Here is a 22681-nt window from a genome sequence, read left to right as displayed (position 1 = left end):
TGGGAGAGTCCCAGTGTCCCAGTTGCTGCTTGTGTCTCAACTTGATGGTGTGAGGGAAAGGCAAGGAAAATCTAGATCATTCAAAATAGATCCTGACTACAACCATGTCTCCCCCGTCTTATGCTCTTACCATATTAGTCTAAGCTGCTATCATCCCTGATCATGTCCGCTTCACCAGCACTGGATTCCCATTCTCTGCTTCATGTACCCTCCCCAGGCTTCCTTCTCCACCTTCTCCTTGTGCATCCCCCCGCAACCACAGTAGACTAGAAAGAGGATAACTGAGTCTAAGAATTTACCCATTTAAACGTTTGGAATAAATGAAAGTATGAAAGAATCATTCACGCTTCCTGAAGAGAGTCTGGAAGTAAGATGCCAGCCCATGACCTCAGGTTTTATACTCAGAGCATTATTGTTACCCCCTAAACCTGAACTAATCTGTTCAGAGCAAGGGATAACCACAGATCCAAGGTCCCCAAGAGTTCAAGGAGTCTTGGAGAGTCTCCTACAGGTAAGTATATACATGGGAAGAAGAGAAATGTTCTTTGGTAAGAATCTTTATAGGGTATTAACATTCCAAGATTCCATTCCTGTGTTTTCCTAAGTGAACTTCATATTGAGTGATAATTGTAAATTTATATGCAGATTTAAAGTGTAATACAAAGAGAACCCATAGATGCTTTACCCAGTTTTCTTCAATGGTAACTTTTGCAAAAGTATCATATAGTGTTACAACCAGGATATTGATATCTATAGTCTTCTGACCTTCCTGTTTTCCATTTTATTTGTATGTGTGCATAATTAGTTTTGTAAAGGTATTTTTTTAAGATTTATTTATTTTAGGGAGAGAGAGAGAGAACGCGAGCATGCATGCTTGTATGTGTGCAGGGGGAGGGGCAGAGGGAAAGAATCTCAAGCTGACTCCCTATTGAGCAGGGAGCATGATGCAGGACTCGATCTAATGACCCTGAGATCATGCCTGAGCAGAAATCAGGAGTTGGATGCTTAACTGACTGAGCTACACCAGGCGTCCCTAGTTCTGTAAAGTTCTGTTGCAATTATAGGTTTGTATATACAGCTCTGCAGTCAAGATACTGGATAGGTACATTACTGCAAGGACCTTTTTTGTTGCTCTTTTATAATCATACATGTGTCTTCTGTACCTCACCCCATCACCAACCCATGCCAACCACCCATCTGTTCTACATTTTGCCATTTCAAAAGTATTACATGAATAGAATCATAAACTGTAACCTTTTGGCATTAACTTTTTTCATTCAGAATAATTCTCTCAAAATTGATCTGAATTGTTGGATGCATCAGTAGTTGTTGGGCTTTTTTTTTTTCTTACTACTGAGTAGCATGCCATGATATTGGGAGACCACAGTGTGTGTAACCATTCACCACTGAAAAGAGATCTTTGCTATCTTCAGCTTGGGGCTAGTGTGGATAAAGCTGCCCTGACCTGAGCATTCGTGTGCAGGATTTTTTACAGAGATAAGTTTTAATTTCTCTAGAATAAATGCTTTTAGAGTGCATTTGCTGGTTCATATGGCAATTAAATGTTTAATTTCCTAAGCACTTGCCAAACTGTTTTCTACAGTGGCTGTGCCATTTTATATTCCCAGCAGCAAAGAACGAATGGTCCAGTTTCTCATGTCCTTGCCAGTGTTTAGTATTCTCTCCCTTTTATGTTTGCTATTCTGATCGATGTGTAGTATTTAGCCCATTGTGGCTTGGATTTGCACTTCCCAATTGGCCAATGATGTTTTACAGCTTTTCATGCACTTATTTGCCATCTCTATATTCTCATCTGTGAAATATCTTTTACCTATACTTTAATTGGATTGTCTTTTAACTGTTGAATTTTGAGAGTTTTTCCTAGATTATAGATTCTAGCACTTTGTCAAATATTTGGATTGCAAATAGTTTCTCCAAGTCTGTATATCGTCTTTTTAATTCTTTTTCCGTGGACTTCCACAGAAGAAAAGGTTTTCATTTCATGAAAAGGTTTCATGAGGAACAATTTTTCATTTTTTCCTTTTATACATTGTATATTTGATGTCAAAGCTAGAACTCTAGCCCTAGATCCCTAAAATTTTCTGCTATTTTTCCCAAAAGTTTTATAATCTTATATTTAAGTCCATGATCCATTTAGGGTTGATTATTTTATAGGTGTGAAGTTTAGGATGAGATTCATTTTTTGGCCTATGGAGAGCCAGTTGCTTAGCCCCATTTCTTGGAAAGGTTATCCTTCCATTCAGTTGCTTTTGCACTTTTGTGAAAGATCAGTTGGGTATATTTGTGTGCACCTATTCTGTTCCATTGAGCTCTGTGTTTGTCCCTCTGTCGATATTGCATTGTCTTGATTACTGTAGCTATGTAATATCAAGGCCACAATATCTGTCAAATAGGCTGATTTTTCCACTTTATTCTTTTTTGTAAAATAAAATTTTATTTTAGTCCTTCTAGGGCCTGTGTCTTTCCATGTAAATTTTAGAGTAAGCTTATCTATATATACAAGAAACTTTGTTGGAATTTTGCTAGATACTATAATAAACCTAAGTATTAGTTTGAGGAAGATTGATATCTTTACTATGTGGATTTTTTTGATCAGTGAACACAGTGTGTGTCTATTTAAGTCTTTGATTTCTTTTTTTTTTAAGTCTTTGATTTCTTTTGTCAACTTTTTATAATTTTCAGTGTACAGATCCTCTATGTGGTTTGTTAAATATATACATTTCATTTTCACTGGAATATTTATAGGTGGTATTATTTTTAATTTTGGTTTCTGCATGTTCATTATTATATAGTAATGCCACTGATTTTGTATTTTGATTTTGTATTCTGTGACCCTACTAACTCACTTATTATTTCTAAAGAGTTTTTTTGTAGCTTCCTTGAGATTTTTATACCTAGATAATCACATTATCTGCAGTGCCTTTTAATATGTTCTTTTTCATGCTGTAACTGCAATAGCTCCAACTTCCTGCTATGTTAAATAAAAGTGGAAAGAGCAGACATCCTTGCCTTGTCCCAGTTTTATCATGAAAACATTGTTTTTCACCTTTACCTATTTATATTAATATGTTTTTTTGTTGTTGATACTATTTTATCAAGTCAATATAATTCTTAACTTAAGTGTTTTTATCATGAATGGATAGTTTGTGAAACACTTTCCTATGTCTGTTGGTAGGAATATGATCTTTAAAAGCTAGTTGAGGGGCAGCTCCGGTGGCTTAGCGGTTTAGCGCCACCTTCAGCCCCAGGTGTGATCCTGGAGACCCGGGATCGAGTCCCACATCAGACTCCCTGCATGGAGCCTGCTTCTCCCTCTGCCTGTGTCTCTGCCTCTCTCTCCTTCTGTATCCGTCATGAAGAAATAAATAAATAAAATTTAAAAAAAAAGCTAGTTGATATGGTATGTTATGTTGATTGATTTCAAATGTTGAACCGACTTTGCATACTTGCAGTAAATTCTTCTTGATCCTGGTATATAATTCTTACATACTGTTACATTCAGTTTGCTAGTATTTTCTTGAGTATTTATATATTTAAGTTCATGGGAGATGTTAGTCTGTAGTTTCCTTTTATTTTTAAAGATTTATTTATTTATTTTAGAAAGTTGCATGCACATGCTTGAGCAGAAGGAAGAGGAGGGACAGAAGGAGAGGGAGAGAGAATCCTCAAACAGACTCTTCACTGAGTGGGGAGGCTAATGTTGGGCTCAATCCCTGGACTCTGGGACCGTGACCTGAGCCAAAATCCAGAGTTGGCCTATTAACTACCGAGCCACTCAGGAACCCCAATACTTTTCTCTTTTAGTACTGTCTTTATATGATTTTGCTATCAAGGTGATATTGGCCTTATAAAATGAGTTGGGTTATATTTAATCCTCTTTTCAGGAAGAGATTGTATAAAATTCGTGTTAATTCTTTAAATATTTTATAGAATCCTCCAGTCACACCATATGGACTTGGATTTTGGAAGGAAGCTTTTAAACTATGAATTCAACTTGTTTAATGGTGATGGTGCTATTCAGATATCTATTTCATGTTGTTTGAATTCTGTTAGTTTGTGGTTTTGAGAAATTGGTCCATTTTTTCCTAACTTTTATTTTTTTTCCTAACTTTTAAAAGTTATGAACATAAGGTTGTTGGTAGCATTCTCTTACCATCTTTTTATTTTCTATTTTTTTTCTTTTTAATTCATTTTCTATTTTTAAAAAAGATTTATCTATTTATTTTTTAGAGAGCGTGTGAGCCAGGGGAGGGGCAGAGAGAGAAGGAGAGGGAGAGAAGCAGACTCCCTGTTAAGTGTGGAGTTTGAAGCAAGGCTTGATCTCAAGATCCTGAGATCATGACCTGAGCCAAAATCAAGAGTCAGATGCCCAAAGAACTGAGCCACCCAGGTGCCCCTCTTACTATCCTTTTAATTGCTGCAGAATGTGTAGTGGTATATCCAATTTACTTCCTCCTATTGGTGATTTGGATTTTCCATCCTTTTATTTTTGTCAGTTGTGATAGAAGTTTATCAATTTTTAAAATTTTTTTGAAGAACAGGCTTTTTGTTTGGTTGTGACTTTTGCTATGATTTTTATTATTTACTTTCTTTAACTTGCTTGCTTTGAGTTTATTTTGCTTTTTTCTCTAATTTATAGAGGGTGAAACTAGATTATTGATTTGAGACCTTTCCCCTGTTCTATCATAAGCATTCGGGGCTGTACCTTTTCCTCTGAGCACTTTGGCTGCATTCCACATATTTTGATATATTTTAATTTCACTTTTTTTCTTATTTAGTTATTTATTTATTAAAGGTTTTTTTTTAATTTTACTTATTTATGATAGAGAGAGAGAGAGAGAAAGGCAGAGACACAGGAGGAGGGAGAAGCAGGCTCCATGCACCGGGAGCCCGACGTGGGATTCGATCCCGGGTCTCCAGGATCGTGCCCTGGGCCAAAGGCAGGCGCTAAACCGCTGCGCCACCCAGGGATCCCTTATTAAAGGTTTTATTATTAAGTAATCTCTACACCCAGCATGGAGCTTGAGCTCATGACCCTAAGATCAAGAGTCTCCCATTCTACTGACTGAGCCAGCCAGGAGCCCCTAGAATTCAATTTTCATTCAACTGTGTATTTAAAAAATTTTTTGAGACTTTCTCTTTGAATCATGGAAATTTTAGAAGTGTATTTTTCTGTTTCCACATATTTTTAGATTTTCCTGTTGTCTTTCTGTTTTTTTATTAAGATTTTATCCATTCATACATGAGAGACACAGAGGGAGAGAGAGAGAGAGGTAGAGACACAGAGGAAAAGCAGGGTCCATGCAGGAAGCCTGATGCACAACTTGATCCCAGGACCCCAGGGTCATGCCCTGGGCTGAAGGCAGGCACCAAACCACTGAGTCACCCAGGGATTCACTGTCTTTCTGTTTTTGATTTCTAGTCTGATGCTATTTTTGTTAGATTGCCTTTTTTCACTCAAGTTGTGATTTTTTTTTTTTTTTTTTTTTGGTTCTTGGTCTGATGGGTGATTTTTTATTGTATCCTGAACATTTTGTTTATTATGTTAGGAGATTCTGGGTCCTATTTAAATATTTTAATGTAATAGACAGTCCCCCTGTTTTAGTTTAGCACATAGGTTTTTTCCTGCTTTTGTGGGTTATGCTTCCAGCGATAGTTTAATTTTCAGAGCCTTCATGGTGTTATCATGATTTCCTTGGTTCATATGCTACTGCTACGGCTTCTTTTTTAAAAAATATTTTATTTATTCATGAGAGACACACACACACAGAGAGGCAGAGACACAAGCAGAGGGAGAAGCAGGCTCCACGCAGGGAGTCCGATGTGGGATTCGATCCCTGGACTCCAGGATCACGCCCTGGGCTGAAGGCAGGCACTAAACCACTGAGCTACCCAGGGATCCCTGCTAGGGCTTCTATATGTCCCTGCTGGTGTTGCTTGAGGGTGAGGAAGGTACTTACCCAGGCCAGAGTACCTCTCAGTGGGAAAGAGGAATCTCAGACCCTAATGGATGAAGAGGCTTCCTGGGCCAGGCCACTGTGGCTACTTACTACTGTGCCTTACACTGTGCCTCTTACTACTTCTGCCCCTCCACTTTGGTGTCTCCAAACTGGGGTTCTGCATGCAGGCTTCCCATTCAGACTGGTGAAGAGATAAGCCTGTCCAGGCAGCTTTCTGTTGCTAAGTTGAGTGTTGGAAAATGCTAGCTTGGGGCTCCATTCCTCTGGTGGGTGTGGGGATGTAAGACCATCTGCTGTGTTATTCTGCTAGTTCTGGAATCCAATACCATTTTGCTTTCATTTTACCATGTTTTAGAATTCTTTGCCGGTTGTGCCTTGCATTCTTTCATCAGTTGTTGTCCCTAGTGGAGAGGATCAGGAGGAAATGTGCCTGTGCCATTTTTTCCATATTGGACCAGAAATCATTTGTTCTGTGTTTTTTTTTAAAGCAATCATCATTGATTTTTCTCTCCATTCCTATAGTTGTCTTGTTCTGGGACACAGACGGCTGACTCTTCTGTTTATTCCAACAGGGTTAAAGCTCAAAAATGACACTGGAAATGACCAACCTATATCTCTTTCTACATTAGAATTACAAGCATCAGGATGCAAAGTATTAAGAAAGGCCAGAGTGAAAGTTGCCCAGAAAACAACAGGCAAAGAAAATCATGATGGTACACGCAGGGTCCAGAAACGGCACCAAGCTTTTCTAGGGAGGAAAAGAAAGAAACTTTCAACCTGTACACAAGCGCTTCCAAAACATATGGATCTTCATGGGAAAGGCCATGCAGGAGAGAAACCTTTTAAGTGTCAGGAATGTGAGAAAAGCTTCAGAGTTAGCTCTGACCTTATTAAGCACCAGAGAATTCACACTGAAGAGAAGCCCTATAAATGTCAACAGTGTGATAAGAGGTTTAGATGGAGTTCAGATCTTAATAAGCACTTAATGGCACACCAAGGAATAAAACCATACAGATGCTCATGGTGTGGGAAAAGCTTCAGTCACAATACAAATCTACACACACACCTAAGAATTCATACAGGCGAGAAGCCCTTTAAATGTTATGAATGTGGGAAAAGATTTATTCAGAACTCTCACCTTATTAAGCACCAGAGAACCCACACAGGTGAGCAGCCATATACTTGTAGCATATGCAGGAGAAATTTTAGCAGGCGGTCAAGCCTTCTTAGACACCAGAAACTCCACAGAAGAAGGGAATCCTGTTCAGTACCTCCAGTCTGAAGAAAGTCACCATATGGATCTTGACCTTAGAGGTGATGAAAGAGTATAAAACTGTGATACATCGATGATAGGAACTTGTCACCCACAGGAAATTTGAGAGGGGTACATGTCCTGCTTTACAGAAAGGAATCTAAGCTGTCTCTCTTGTTCAGTATTGTATTTTCCGTGCCTAGCACAAGACTGATACACAATGAGTACTTGATAAATAAAGGAGTGGAAATATAGCTATTATATATCTATAGTTATCTATTCATCTATCTATCTATATATCTTTCTGGTTATTCAGCTTCCCCATACCCTCTGCAATCTAAGTTCTGCAAGTGTCAGGTGCTCAGCAAATACATGGTGGCCATGAGTCCTACTCTCATTCTTTCTGAAGAGAGATGGAATAGAAAAGTATTCAGGTCCTCTGAGGGGAGCTTAGAATTTCTAAGCTGGATAGTGTTTCTCTGGCCATTATTCTGCCGACATGAACAACCAAGCTCAGGGCCGAGGGAACTTTATTCTGTACCAGGAAGAGAGCATTCAGTGTTTGCCCTGGGAAAAGTGCCCCCATTACAGTAGCCGTTCCCTGGAGTGCCCACTACCACAGTGTTTTCTCTCAAGAAGTTCCAAGAAGCAAGTGAAGGCCTGAATACCACCACAGACCTAGGGACCTTGCAAGCACTTGATATCTCTCCTGCTAATCCTCTCCACACTGAGGTATATGGAATGAAATGATGAAGGAAGCAGTCTGGGCCCTCATCCACACATTTGTCTTTTTGTAGAAAGCCCAGGGCCATGTTAAATGGCCTTTTTTTTTTTTTTTTTTACTTTTCACAATGTGGGCTAGAGGCTTTCACATTGGGGCCACACTGCTCCAGGGCCTAAAGGGAGGCCCATTTTTATGGGTTGCTCAGCCACAACCCCATACACTTTGGATGATCTGCAGGAAAGTCTGGAAGTTTTGTACACTGATTTGCTGAGAATGGCAAGGTGAGACCTGTGGACTAGTAGCCTCAGTACACAGTGGATAGCAGGAGGGAGCCTCTGAAGTGTTGGAGCAAAGTAAGGCCCGTGGGCTAAAGGGATGTCCCCCACCCCAGTGAGAAGTAGGTCAGATGGAAACTGTTTTGTGATGTTGGTGGTTTCTCTTCCTTCCCTTGGCCTCGGATTATCTCCTGAGAACGTAATGTGATGTCAAGGGAAGGGTGAGGAAGTTGAAGGATATGGATTTATAGCTATGTCAGATCCTAGTTTAAGATGTTGGCTGAGAAAACAAAAATTAAAAAAAATGTTGGCTGAGGCTTCTCTATATTTATTATTTCATAAAATTTTCCCCCTTTTTCTGAAGATTTTATCTATTTATTCATGAGAGACACAGAAAGAAAGGCAGAGACATAGGCAGAGGGAGAAGCGGGCTCCCTGTGGGAAGCCTGATGTGGGACTCGATCCCAGAACTGAAGGTGGATGCTCAAGCACTGAGCCACCAAGGTGCCCCCAAATTTTCCTTTTTAATGAAATGAGGAATGTCAAACTAGGCTACCCTTATGACCACCACAAGGAGGCTTAAAAAGCAGCTGGGAATGACGGAAACAACCACTAACTGAGGATGCTTTTTTTGTGTGCTTATTTTCTTTTTAAAATAACTGAGAGATGAAGACTGATCTAAATGTTTATGGAACACCCACTGTGGCCCATCAGTGTGAGGCATGTTCACATCTCATTTGATCCTCACAGCAGCCCTTAGAGGATGGAATTATCATTTCTGTTTTACAAATCTGAAAACAGGCATAGAGGGGGCTCTTGATAGAAAAAAATATCTGGAAGTATCTATGCCAAAAAAGTGACTGCCATCTCTGGGTTATTTGGTAACCATGGAGTTTTGTTTAATGTTTAGTATGAAACAAGAGATGCTTCTCTCTAGTCATTATGAAGCAATAAGCCAATGTCCCCATTGAGCTAGATGCACTGATAGCAAGTAACAGAACCAAAATAGTCCCCAACATATGTGCAATGTCGAGGGGGTGATGGCTAGGGGTGAACCTTTTTTGGACAGTATTTGCACTACGGGGTGTATTCATCCTCAAAATAATGGAGGAAAGGAGTGACTAAAATGGCTACTAAGAAGAATGCAAGCACTAAGCCCAGAGGAGGAAGTGACCCAGAAGGAAAAGATTCCATTTCATTCCTGAAGGCTTGGAGACTGACTGCCCCACCATTCCTTCTAGAACTGAGATTGTGCTCTTGAAATTAACGGAAAATTCAGCTTCTTTCAGAGGGCATTCTCTTTGTGTGACCCTGTTTGGTACCACCCTGGATGGCTCCTGTCATACCACCATTCAAAGGACCTTTGTTCGTGTAGCATTTAGAAAGGGGAGATGGACTCGAAAGTTGAAGGAAGTACTACATCAATGGAGCAAGCAGTTACTGCCCACTTCCAAGATTCAGCAGAATTACTGAAAATGAGTCAGTAAAAGGGCCCTCCTGTTTCCATAAAGCTGCCAACCCCTATTATTATACCTGTTGGTGTGAAAGCTCATTTTGGAGGTCCTCATCTACACTGGCATCCTCAGGAGAGGTCAGAACTAGGGAAGCTGGGTCCTATTTTAGAGATCAGTTATTTAAGGCAAGCAGCAGAAAGGCCTTTAGATGCAAATGGGCCGAAACAGAGAATTCAGGATACCCTGTTCTAAATTCAGACCACACTGCCCTTTGAATACAAGGGCTCCAGGAAGAAAGGACATTCCCTGCAGTTGTGGGACTGGATTTAGAAGTTGGGGCTCCTGGCTGACTCATCAATACCTATTTTTCCCTTTCAGCCTTGTGATATAGCTTCCTGGGACCCCATTCCCAAGGCATCCTGACCACTCCTGTCAGCCCTGATTGTCAGAAAAAGGAGAGACATGGGCACTAGGGGATAAAATGGCAGAATGAAATCAAAGAGAGATGTCATTCTGCTTTATACTTGCCTGCCACCTCCCCAGCATATGGCTAAGAGATGGGAACTCCACTGCCTTTCTGAGGACACAGCAGGAAGCCCGGAGACTGAAGGAACAGGCTGATTAGTCATCTGAGGGACAGAGCAAAGAGGCAGAAGGCTCCATCCCACTGGCAGAGATGGGACCAATGAGACAAAGGCTGGCCTGAACCTGGTGTGAGGGCTGTGGGCTCAGATCCCAGTGTGTATGCTCCTGTCCTCAGGGATCGAGGGGCAGGCATCATAGGGAAGACAGGCTGAGTGGAGAGGAAGAGCAAGGAGCTGGGTGAGCAGAGGCCAGCAGTCCTCTTCCACTCAGATCTGCATCTGTAAGGCCTGAGGTTGGGGGTCGAGGGCTCACAGAGCATAGTACTGCCACTTGCTGCTGCTGAGGCACAAGGTCATGTCTGAATCAAGGCTCATTCATGCAGAACCCAAGTCTCTACCTTCTCTCTCAGAGCAGACCATGGCATGGCTGCCCCCAGGAGTCTGGTTGGGTCCCTCTATAGTTACAGCTGCAATCACATAAAGCTGTATCCCCTGCTCCCTGCAATCATGTAGGACACCAGGGCTGAAGGAGCCTTGGAAGCCCAGGAGACCACGCTCCTTATTTTACAGAAGAGGCCACTGGAGCTTAGGGTGTTTCCCTTCCCAGGGCCTTGTGGCAGGGGGAGGGACTGAAATAGTCTCCCAAGCCCCAGGCCTCTCTCTCCAGACATGACACATTCAGCTCCTGGCAGTAGCTTCTCGGAAGTATCATTCTTAAACCTCTTGGTTGTCTCCCATAGGGTGAGAAATCTCTTCTGAGCAATGGATTGTTTTGTTCTTGGAGGACTCCAAGCCCTGTTCTGTCAAGATAACCCCTCAGGTAGGAGGTTCCACTTCTGAGCTCTTTAAGAAAGAGCTGCTCTGTTAACAGGGGATGCCAGTCCTCCAAAAGTACATCTTGTCCCTTTACAGAGACTAGGACCAGGGAATCATCCCCCTTCTACCCATTCTCAGGTGCAAAGGGGTCTGGGACTTGGAGATTCACAGGGAAAGCTGGGCATGGGGCACACGTCCCTGGAGAGGCAGCCTCTTCTCAGAATACCTCAACCACTTATTTCTGTCCTACATATTCAGGAATGTTCCTGCACCACCATAGTGACCCAGTCACTCTTTGCTTAAGCTTCCAGCAGCCCCCGGTTCTCACATCCTTTATGTTCTGCTCCCTACTTGGGTTTCCAGGCTCTACTTTGTCTGCCTGGCTCCAAGAGAGCCAACCCTCTTTCCTGTGTTCTAACCTACAGATCCAATGCTGAGCCATACTGTTAATGCACCTTCAGGTTTTGTTTTTAGCCCCCAGTATGGCCTTCCGACCTGTCCCAATCCTTCCTTCAATGTCACATCGCCTCTTCCTCCTTAAGCTCCCTAAACTCCATACTGTCCCCTTAGAACAGCATTCATTCATTCATTCATTCATTCATTCATTTTATTTTATTTTTTTAAAGCAGTTCTTTTTTTTTTAATTTTTATTTATTTATGATAGTCACAGAGAGAGAAATAGAGAGAGGCAGAGACATAGGCAGAGGGAGAAGCAGGCTCCATGCACAGGGAGCCTGATGTGGGATTCGATCCCGGGTCTCCAGGATCGCGCCCTGGGCCAAAGGCAGGTGCCAAACCGCTGCGCCACCCAGGGATCCCCATTCATTCATTTTAAAAGATTTTTATTCATGAGAGACACAGAAAGAGGCAGAGACACAGGCAGAGGGAGAAGCAGGCCCTCTGTGGGGAGTCTGGTGGAGGATTCGATCCCAGGACCCCAGGTTTATGCCCTAAGCTGAAGGCAGACGCTCAACCACTGAGCCACCCAGGTGTCCCTAGAACAGCATTTAAAACCCAGATTTTGTTGAAACACTGATTGCTGGGCCTCATTCCCATAATTTCTACCTCAGTTGGCCTCGGGTAGGGCCAGGAAATGGGCATTGCTAGCAAGTTGCCACATGATGCTGATGCTCGAGCAATGCTCTGTTGAGTAGTGTTATCTTAGAATACTTCTCACGTACTTTCTCCTGTGGACAGAGATAGTCTTAAAACCTCAGTAACTGGTGATGGGTGGCCTGGGGCTAGATGTCAATATAAATTCTCTGAACATATGGGGTTGGTCACTTTAGCTTTAAACGTGAACTTAATCTGCACTTTACTCTCATGTAATTGGAAAATCACTGCCAAAATTTAAGTGTGACTGTAAAGGTTCTTGGTGTTCCCTGAATTTTGAGATTTCCATCCCATCTCCCTGATCTTTTTATTTATTTTATATATTTTTAAAAGATTTTATTTCTTTATTCATGAGAGACACACAGAGAGAGGTAGAGACGTAGGTAGAGGGAGAAGCAGGTTCCCAGCGGGGAGCATGATGCAGGACTCAATCCCAGGACCTCAGGATCATGCCCTGAGCCAAAGCCAGATGCCCAAACACTGAGCCACCCAGGCATTGCCCGTCTCCCTGATCTTGCTGTCTGTTTCAGTCTCTGGGACAGCCAGCGTGCCTGGCCTCCTGGCTGTGGGCCCTGGTGGATCAGTCACCAGGAAGCTGGCTGCATTGTAAGGACCTCTGGGATCTGGTGGTGTCTGGGAATGGCTCTGACCAAAACACCTTGGGAGCATCCCTGCACACTGGTTTTTCTCCTTCCTGGTGTTACGTCTCCTCCAATGTCCTGCCTGCCTGCCAGCCTTTTAGAGCTCCGTCCGCCCAGCATGCTGTCCTCACTGGAAACTGACCTTGGCAGATGTCATCGAGCAGTCCAAAACGATGCAATAGGGAGCACAGGGGACTGGCATTCCCCAGGGAGATTGGCCTTTTTCTGAGCGTTCCTACCTCCTTCCTCATTTTGGAGATAGGTGGGGTCAAAAACCATCCAGTGCTCCAGAGGTGAACTTGGCAATTGTTGCAATAAAGTAGACCCTGCACCTTCGCTGAGGCCTGTAGGCAGCCTGGGTGCTCAGGACCCAGAGATCCCTCTTGGAGATGAATCTGAGGAGCCACTTCTGAGGAGTCCATTAGTGACCAAGGTTCACTTGTGCCTGGCAGGCATGTGTCAGGACTGTCCAAGGGAGATTGGGCACAGATAGTTTTACAGGGATCTATTTGAATCCGTAGGTTCCATACGTCCTTCTTCCTAAAACTGATATGAAGAAAACCCAAAGGGAGGTTCTCCTTCACCATCCTCCCCTTCCTCACCCACCTTCCACCACTCTTCCATGCTCTGATCTTCCCGTGGTGCATTGCCCCAGAGTTTAAGATGTCTGAGGAGCCAAAGGGGCATTTAAAATATCCTAGCTGGAAAACTGAGTGACTAATGACTGGTCAGGGAATCCTGCATATCACATAGTTTTCCATGTTTTCCTTTAGACAGAATTGAAGTAGGACTTATTAATCAACTGATCAACTGATAGATCATTGGGGAAAAATGGTGATCTTTCAGTACTTGATTTATGCCATATACCTCTAAGGGAAATTTATAAAATTTGAGTGACCCTGCTATATAACAAAATTTTGCACATGCCTATTGACATATCATCTCTGAAAATGAGAAATAGGAATATAATTGGTGATGAGTGAGGCTTTATTCTGGAAATAATTAATATTCATGATATGAACTAATTTCAAGGATGTCATCTATAGCATTGAGTGGGATTTTCAATAAATATTTATTTTTTGTTTATAAATACCCAAATTTATAATATATTTATGTTGTTTAATCAATATCATTTAATAATTGTAATAATCAAAAGAAAACACATTAACACTTAGAGCCTCATGGTCATAAGACATTTCCCCCCTATTTTTATGTTTTTTTTAAAAGATTTTATTACTTTGTTTGAGAGAGAGAATGAGCTGGAGGAGCAGTGGGAGAGGGAGAAGCAGACTCCCCGCTGAGTAGGGAGCTCACTGCGATGCTCAATCCCAGGACCCTGAGATCATGACCTGAGCCAAAGACAGATGCTTAACTGGCTGAGCCACGCAGGTGCCCCTATTTATATGTATTTTAAAGGAAGCTTACTGAAGCATGGGGCAAAGAGGCTCAAGTAGTGAGTGTCCAGCTCAGTGATTGCACTAAGTGAACATCCTTGTAACTACCACATAGATCAAGTAAAAGAATATTTCTAGCACTCTAGGTGTGGGATGGTTGGGTCATAGGGTTTATATATGTTCACCTTCTTTAAACACTGCCAAAATGTTTTTCAAAATGTACCAATCTGCATCCCCACTAGCAGTGTGTGAGGGTTTCAGTTGCTCCTTATCCTTGTCAACGTTTGAAGTTGGCTGTCTTTTTCATATCTGCCACCCTGGTGAGTAGTACGATTATGGCTTTAATCTGCATTTCTTTGGCCAATTAACATGAGCACCTTTTCATGTGTCTAATATGTGATTAGTGAGCATTTGCTTTTTTAAAATATTTTATTTATTTATTCATAAGAGGCAGAGAGAGAGATAGAGAGGCAGAGACACAGGCAGAGGGAGAAGCAGGCTCCATGCAGGGAGCCTGAGGTGGGACTGGATCCCGGGTCTCCAGGATCACACCCCGGGCTGAAGGTGGCGCTAAACCATTGAGCCACCGGGGTTGTCCATTAGTGAGCATTTGAATATACTTTTTTGCAAAGTGCCTGTTAAGTCTCTTGCCCCTATTTATAGTGGGTTCTTTTACTGATATGTTGGATTCTGAATTTGAGTCCTCTGTTGGATACATGTGCCACATGTACTTTCTGCCACCCATGGCTTGCTGTTTCGCTCACTTGATGTCCCCCTAATGAAGAAAACTTCTCAATTGTAATGTCTTCCAATTCATCAGTATTTTCCTTTGTCATTAGTGCTGTTGGAGTCTTGGTGAAGAAATTATTGCCTGAGCCAAGGTCATGAAGATATTTTCCTATGTTGTCATTTACAAGTCATATTATTTTACCTTATACATTTATTACTCAAATTTATCTGAAATTGTCTTCTTAAACAAAACGTGATGTGGATAATTATATAGCCAAAAAAAGAATGAAATATTGTCACAGGGATATATGACACGTGGACAAATGCTACAACATGAATGAACCTCAAAAAACATATGCTATGTGAAAGAAATCAGGCACCAAAGGTCACATGTTGTATAGTACCATTGATATGAAATATTCAGTAGAGGTAAATCCATAGGGATAGAAAATGATTAGCGGTTGCCAGAGGCTGGGGAGGATGGCGTCTACTTTGGGGTAATGTTTTCAAAGTAGATGTAATGGATGCACAACATAGTGAAGATACTAAATGCTACTTAATTGTATACTGTTTTTGAGGTCCATCCACGTTGTAGCATCAGTTCCTCATTCCTTTTTATGACTGAATTATATACCACTGAAAAGATATACCATATTTTCTTTATTCATTCTTCCACTGAAGGGCATTTGGGTTATTTTCATCTTTTGACTTTGTGAATAGCTCTGTATGAAAATTCATGTACAAGTATTTGTTTGGATGTCTGTTTTTAAAATAGTTGAAAAGACAAATTCTTTCAGGTATATACTCAGGAGTTAGAATTCCTTGGTCAGTTGGTAATTGCATGTGTAAATTTTTGAGGAACCTCCAAATGTTTTTCCGCAACAGCTGTACCATTTTACATTCCCACCAGAAAGTACAAGGGTTCCAATTTCTCTGCATCCCAGCCAAGTCTTGTTAATTTCCATTTGTTTTTAAGTATAGCCATACAAGTGGGTATGAGGTTTTGAGGTTTTTACTTATATTTCCCCAGTGACTGAGTACTAATGTTGACTATCTTTTCATGTGCTTATTGGCCATACGTGTATATACCTTGAACAAATGTCTATTTGAGCACTTTGCCCATTTTTTAACTGGCTGGTTTGTCGTTTTGTAGTTGAATAGTAATAGTTCTTTATATATTCTGAATACTTGGCTCTTATAACATACATGATTTGCAAATATTTTCTCCCATTCTGGAGAAATTCATCCCTTTCTTGATGCACAAAAGTTTTTACTTTGACTGAAGTCCAAGTTATTTTTTTTTCTATACTTGCTTGTACTTTTGGTGTCATATCTAAAAAAAAGCCGCTGCCAAATCCAAAGCCATGAAGATTTGTCCTTTGGTTTCCTCAGAATTTTGAAGTTTTAGCTCTTTGAACATTTAGGTCTTTGATCCATTTTTGAATTAGTTTTTGTATATATTGTAAGGTAGGGGATTCAACTTCATGCTTTTTCATATAGTCATCCAGTTGTCTCAGCATCATTTTTTGAAGAGCCTGTTTTGCCTCATTGAATGATCTTGCATCTTTGTCAAAAATCAGTTGAATGTAGATGTATGGGCTTTTCTCTGGACTTAAAATTCTATTCCATTTTTCTGTATATATCCTTATGTCAGTACCACACTGTTTTGATTATAATAAATTTTGAAATCAGAAAGTGGGAGGCCTCCAACATTGTTCCTTTTTCAAGGTTGTTTTGGCTATTCAGCATGTCTTACAATTTCTTTTTATTTTTTTAAAAGATTTTATTTATTTATTCATGAGAGACACAAAGAGAGAGAGAGAGAGAGGCAGAGACACAGGCAGAGGGAGAAGCAGGCTCCATGCAGGGAGCCCGACGCGGGACTTGATCCCAGGTCTCCAGGATCACACCCTGGGCTGAAGGCAGTGCTAAACCGTTGAGCCACCCAGGCTGCCCATGTCTTACAATTTCAGATCAATTTTAGGGTTGGCTTTTGTGTTTCTGCATAAAAGGCTATTGGAAGTTTGATAGGAATTGTATTGAATTTTGTAGATTGTTTTGTTTAGTATTGTCATTTTATTTATTTTTAAAGGTTTACTTATTTATTTTAAAGAGAAAGAGTGTGTGTGTGTGTGACTGTGTGTGTGTGTGTGTGTGTGTGTGTGTGTGTGAGTGGAGGTAGGGGCAGAAGGAGAGGGAGATAGAGAATCCCCAAGCAGACTTCCTGCTAAGTGCGGTGCCTGATGCAGGGCTCCATCCCAGGACCCCGAGATCATGACCTGGGCTGAGACCAAGAGTCAGCTGCTTAACCAACTAGGCCACTCAGGAGCTCCTAGTATTGCCATTTTAGCAATAAGTCTTTCAGCTTTTCTAGGTGTATTAAAATTTCTTTCAGTAATGTTTTGTAGTATTTATGTTCAAACTTTTGAGCCTCCTTGGCTAAATTTATTCCAGAGCATTTCATTCTTTTTGCTATTACTATAAATAGAATTATTTTGTTAATTTCCTTTTCAGATTATTCATTGCTCATATATGAGAATACAACTGATTTGTTGGAGTTCCTGGGTGGCTCAGTCACTTAAGCATCTGACTCTTGGTTTCAGCTCAGGTCATGATCTCACGGTTGTGAGATGGAGCCATATCTCAGGCTCCAAGTTCTGCAGGGAGTCTGCTTGGGATTCTCTCCCTCTGCCCATCCTCCCACTTGTGCTCTCTCTCTCTCTCTGTCTCTAGAATAGGATAGAATAAATAAATCTTTTTTTTTTAAATTTTTATTTATTTATGATAGTCACAGAGAGAGAGAGAGAGGCAGAGACACAGGCAGAGGGAGAAGCAGGCTCCATGCACTGGGAGCCCGACGTGGGATTCGATCCCGGGTCTCCAGGATCACGCCCTGGGCCAAAGGCAGGCGCTAAACCGCTGCACCACCCAGGGATCCCAGAATAAATAAATCTTAAGAAAAGAATACAATTGATTTTTGCACGTTGCTCTTTTATCCTGCAATTTTGATGAATTTGTTTATTAACTTTAGTGTTTTGTGTGTGAATTCTTTTGGATTTTCTATCTATAAGATCATGAAATCTATTAATATAGTTTTACTTTTTCCATTCCAATTTGAGGCTTTTTGGTTTGTTCATTTGTCTGATTGCTCTAGAACTTCCAGTATAGTGTTGTTCCAGTATATTTGTTCCAGTATATTTGTCTGATTGCTCTAGAACTTCCAGTATAATGTTGTCCATTTCATCTGGGTTACCTAATTTGTTGGTGTTCAGTTACACCACTTCCATTTCTGATTTTAGTGATTTGACTACTCTAGCTAAATGTCTGTCAACTTTGTTGGTCTTTTCAAATAACTACCTTTTTGTTTGGTGATTTCCTGTATTATTTTTCTATTCTCTCTTTTCTTTATCTCCACTCTAATCTTTATTATTTTTTTCATTCTACTAGCTTTATATTTAGTTTTTCTTGGTTTCTTAAAGTATAATGTCAGGTTATTTATTTATTTCTTCTTTTTAAAATGTATATATTTACAGCTCTCAGTTTCTTTGAGCACAGTCTTTGCTACATCTCATAAATTTTTTATGTTGAGAGTTTTATTTCATATATTTCATTTCCTTTCTGGTTTCTTTTTTGACTCCATATTTTTAAGAGTGTGGTATTTAATTTCCACATATTTATTTTTCTAGTTTTCCTTCTGTTTTTGACTTACAGCTCCATTCTGTTGTGGTCAGAGAAGATATTTTGTGTCATTTCAATCATTTAAAATTTATTGAGACTTTTTTGGGAGGACTTGTAAATTAAGTTAAATTTAATTTAATTTTTTAAGATGATGAATATGAGATCTACCTTTTTAAAAATTGTGAAGTGTACAATACATTATTGTTGAATATATGTACAGTGTTGTACAATGGATCTCTAAAACTTACTCATCTTGCTTAACCGAAACTATGCCCATCAATTAGCAATTACCCATTTCCCCCTGCCCCCCAGCCCTGGCCAACCACCATTCCACTCTGATTCTATGAATTTGACTATTTTAGATACTTCATATAAATGAAATAACATGGTTGTTGTTTTTTTTTCTCTGACTGCCTTATTTCATGTAGCAGAATGTCCTCAAGGTTCATCCATATTGTCACATTTTGCAGAATTTCCTTTTTTTTTATGTGGCGTTTCTTTAAAAATATGGAACAGTTCACAAATTTGCATGCTGTCCTTGTGTAGGGGTCATGCTCTTCCCCTCCATAAAGAGCCAGTTTTAGTATATGTACTGTTGAAATGAGCATCCTTCTTTTTTTTAATGCTGAATACTCCGTTGCATGTATATACCACACTTTAAATTCATCTGTCAATGCACATTTAGGTTGTTTCCATATCCTGGCTACTGTGAATAGTACTTCTGTGTACATGGGAGTGCTAATACCTCTTTGAGACACTGACTTCAGTTATTGTGGATAAATACTCAGAAATAAGATTACTAGATCATATGGTATTTTATTTTTAATTTTTTGAGAAACCCCCATACTGTTTCCCATAATGACTGCACTATTTTTCATTCCCACCAACAATATACAAAGGTTCCAAATTCTTTACATCTTTGGCAACACTTGTTGTCTTCTTTTTTAAATAGCCTTCCTGACAAGTGTGATACGGTATCTCATTGTGGTTTTTATTTACAATCTCTGATGATTAGTAATTTAGATCATTTTTTTTCATATATATGTTGTTGCATTTGTATGTCTTTTTTGGAGAAATGTTTGTTCAAGTTCTTAGCTCATTTACTACAGAACACTGATGAATGAAATTAAAAAACCAAACGCATGGAAAGATATCCTATGTTCATGGATCAGAAGACTTAATATTTTTCAAATATCTATATTTCCCAAAGCAATCTATAGATTCAGTACAATCCTATCAAAATACTACTGGCTTTTTAAAAATAGAAATAGAAAAAAACAATTCTGAAATTCATATGGAACCATAAAAGACAATGAATAGCCAAGTCAATCTTGAGGGAAAAAAGTACAAAGCTGGAGGCATAATTCTTCCTTATTTCAAAATGTGTCACACAGCTACAGTAACCAAAACTATATGGTACTGGCATAAAAGTAGATATGTAGACCAGTGGGACAGAATAGAGAGCCTGGAAATAAATCCATGTATATATGGTCAACTGATTTTTGACAAGGGTGCTATGAATTCACTAGGGGTAAGTGATATTCTCTTCAACAAATGGTATTGGCAAAACTAGATATCCACATTGTAAAAGAATTAAATTGGACCCGTATCTTATACCTTACACAACAATCAAGTCAAAATGGACTCAAGACCTAAATATATGGCTTAAGATAAAACTCCTAGAAGAAAACATATTGAGAAAGCTCCATAATATTGGTCTTGGCAATGATTTCATAGATAATATACTAAAAGCACAGGCCACAAAAGCCAAAATAGACAAGTGGGACTATATCAAACTAAAAAGTTTCTGCATAGCAAAGGAAACAACAGAGTTAAAAGGAAACCTATAGAATGAGAGAAAAGTGTTTGTGAACCATAATCTGATGAGGGGTTAACATCCAAAATATATAAGGAACTCTTACAACTCAACAGCAAAAAAACCTAATAACTCAAAAAGTGGGCTATATACTTGTGACTTAACATATACTCTATCCTGAGAAGAGTCCATGTGAACATGAAAATGTATGTTCTACATTTTGGGGGTGGAATATACATGTATGTTAGGTCAAGTTGATTTATAGTGTTGTTCAAGTCCTCTATTTCATTATTGATCTGTCTGGGTGTTCTATCCATTACTAAAAGAGAGAAGTGAAATTTTTGACAATTGCAAAACTATTTCTCCCTTTGAATTTGTCAAATATTGTTTCATATATTTGGGGACTCTAGTAAGGTGTGCATATGTCTATAATTGTCTCCCTCTGCCTGTATCTCTGCCTCTCTCTCTGTGTGTGTCTCTCATGAATAAATAAATTAAATCTTTAAAAAAATTAAAATAAAGTGATTTTCTAAGGGTTTACCCTGGGACTACAATTAACATTTTAAACTTGAACAATGTAGTTAGATAATTTTTTTAAAAATATTTTATTTATTTATTCATGAGAAACACACAGAGAGAGGTACAGACATATGCAGAGGGAAGAACAGGCTCCCTCAGGGGGCCCAATGTGGGACTCAGTCCCAGGACCCCGGGATCACGCCCTGAGCCAAAGGCAGACACTCAACCACTTAGCTACCCAAGTGCCCCACAAGCATCTTTCTTGATGGCTTCAGCAAAAGCCATTTTATCATTTGGGTTGGGCTACATGCTGACTAAAGAGTGAGAAGGGTTTAAGATGATAAAGAGGTATTTTGATTGTTTAGGCCTCTGGTCATTCGTCTACTTTTGAGGTTGGAAAAAAGCATATGAGCTCCACCTGTGTCATGTGGGGGTGAGAAGGATATTAGGATGGGAAAGATTGGGATCCCTGGGTGGCGCAGTGGTTTGGCGCCTGCCTTTGGCCCAGGGCACGATCCTGGAGACCCGGGATCGAATCCCACGTCGGGCTCCTGGTGCATGGAGCCTGCTTCTCCCTCTGCCTGTGTCTCTGCCTCTCTCTCTCTCTCTCTGTGTGTGTGTGACTATCATAAATAAATAAAAATTTAAAAAAAAAAGGATGGGAAAGATTTGGGTCATCTGAGTGGCTCAGTGGTTGAACATCTGCCTTTGGCTTGGGTCCTGATCCCAAGGTCCTTAGATCGAGTCCTGCATCAAGCTCCCCTCAGGGAGCCTGCTTCTCCCTCTGCCTGTGTCTGTCTCTCTGTGTGTCTGTCATGAATAAATAAAATCTTTTTTTATTTTATTTTTTTTATTTTTTTAAAATTTTTATTTATTTATTATAGGCACACACACACACACACAGAAGCAGAGATACAGGCAGAGGGAGAAGCAGGCTCCATGCACCAGGAGCCCGATGTGGGATTCGATCCCGGGTCTCCAGGATCGCACCCTGGGCCAAAGGCAGGCGCTAAACCACTGCGCCACCCAGGAATCCCTAAAATCTTTTTTTAAAAAAAGAGTTGACCATGGAGGAATGCTTTTGGAGCACAAAGGACATATTTAAAGCAAACTTGGAAGAAATAAAGTGTTTATAAAAGACATGATGATTTTTCAACTGAGTTTCAGAAAGTGGTGAAAAGGAGTTTACTAGATTTTATAAAAGGGAGACATTTAGAAAAAAAGAATAGTTCTTGGATGAAGCTAGATTTTCAAAATAGTATGTTAAGAAGTTTGATATATCTAGAAGTTAGATACATTTGTGGCTAAGTGGACAAAGATGAGGCTAGAGAAGTAGGCAGAGGCCAGATCAGGAAGTATCTTGTGTCCTAAACTAAGTCATTGGAACTTCATACTGAAAGCATTGGAGATCTCCTGAAGAATATTCAAAAAAGAATGTTTTCATAACTTCACCCTGTTCTACTCTGAAAAGCAGTGTACAGGATGGGTTGGAAGGGGCCAGACAGAGGTAAGCAAGTTAAGAGACTCGAGTAGAGACACACTCTTTGTCCAACATCATGGTCATCAAAATATCAACTTTCTCCCATCCTTTTTTTAAAGGATTTTATTTATTTATTCATGAGAGACACAGAGAGAGAGTCAGAGACATGGGCAGAGGGAGAATCAGGCTCCCTGTGGGAAGCGGATGCGGGACTCAATCTCAGGG

The 22681-nt window shown here is 40.2% G+C and overlaps 1 protein-coding gene and 1 non-coding gene across 12 annotated transcripts in view; one reads left to right on the top strand and one right to left on the bottom strand.

Moving 5' to 3' along the window:
* The window catches only part of ZNF75D (zinc finger protein 75D), a 60315-nt gene that overhangs the window by 5494 nt on the left and 32140 nt on the right, over positions 1 to 22681 (top strand). For 5 of the 11 annotated variants that reach the window (XM_077888693.1, XM_077888694.1, XM_077888692.1 and 2 more), the window contains one exon: positions 6554 to 7487. The exons of 5 other annotated variants lie outside the window; for them this stretch is intronic. In XM_077888693.1, coding sequence (XP_077744819.1) covers positions 6554 to 7263 — 710 coding nt within the window. In that variant the 3' untranslated portion in view covers positions 7264 to 7487. Of the gene's footprint in view, positions 1 to 217; positions 3022 to 6553; positions 7488 to 22681 lie in introns of those variants that run through there. One more of the 11 variants, XM_077888696.1, reaches the window with a different exon arrangement.
* On the bottom strand, positions 19143 to 19249 carry LOC144309295 (U6 spliceosomal RNA). The gene has a single exon (XR_013375345.1). It is a non-coding gene; the product is annotated as a U6 spliceosomal RNA (small nuclear RNA).

This window comes from Canis aureus, chromosome X (assembly GCF_053574225.1).
Source record: "Canis aureus isolate CA01 chromosome X, VMU_Caureus_v.1.0, whole genome shotgun sequence".
NCBI classification, from domain to species: Eukaryota; Metazoa; Chordata; class Mammalia; order Carnivora; family Canidae; genus Canis; species Canis aureus.
Note: the sequence above shows the minus strand (reverse complement) of the source record. Positions and strands in the feature narration are given on the sequence as shown.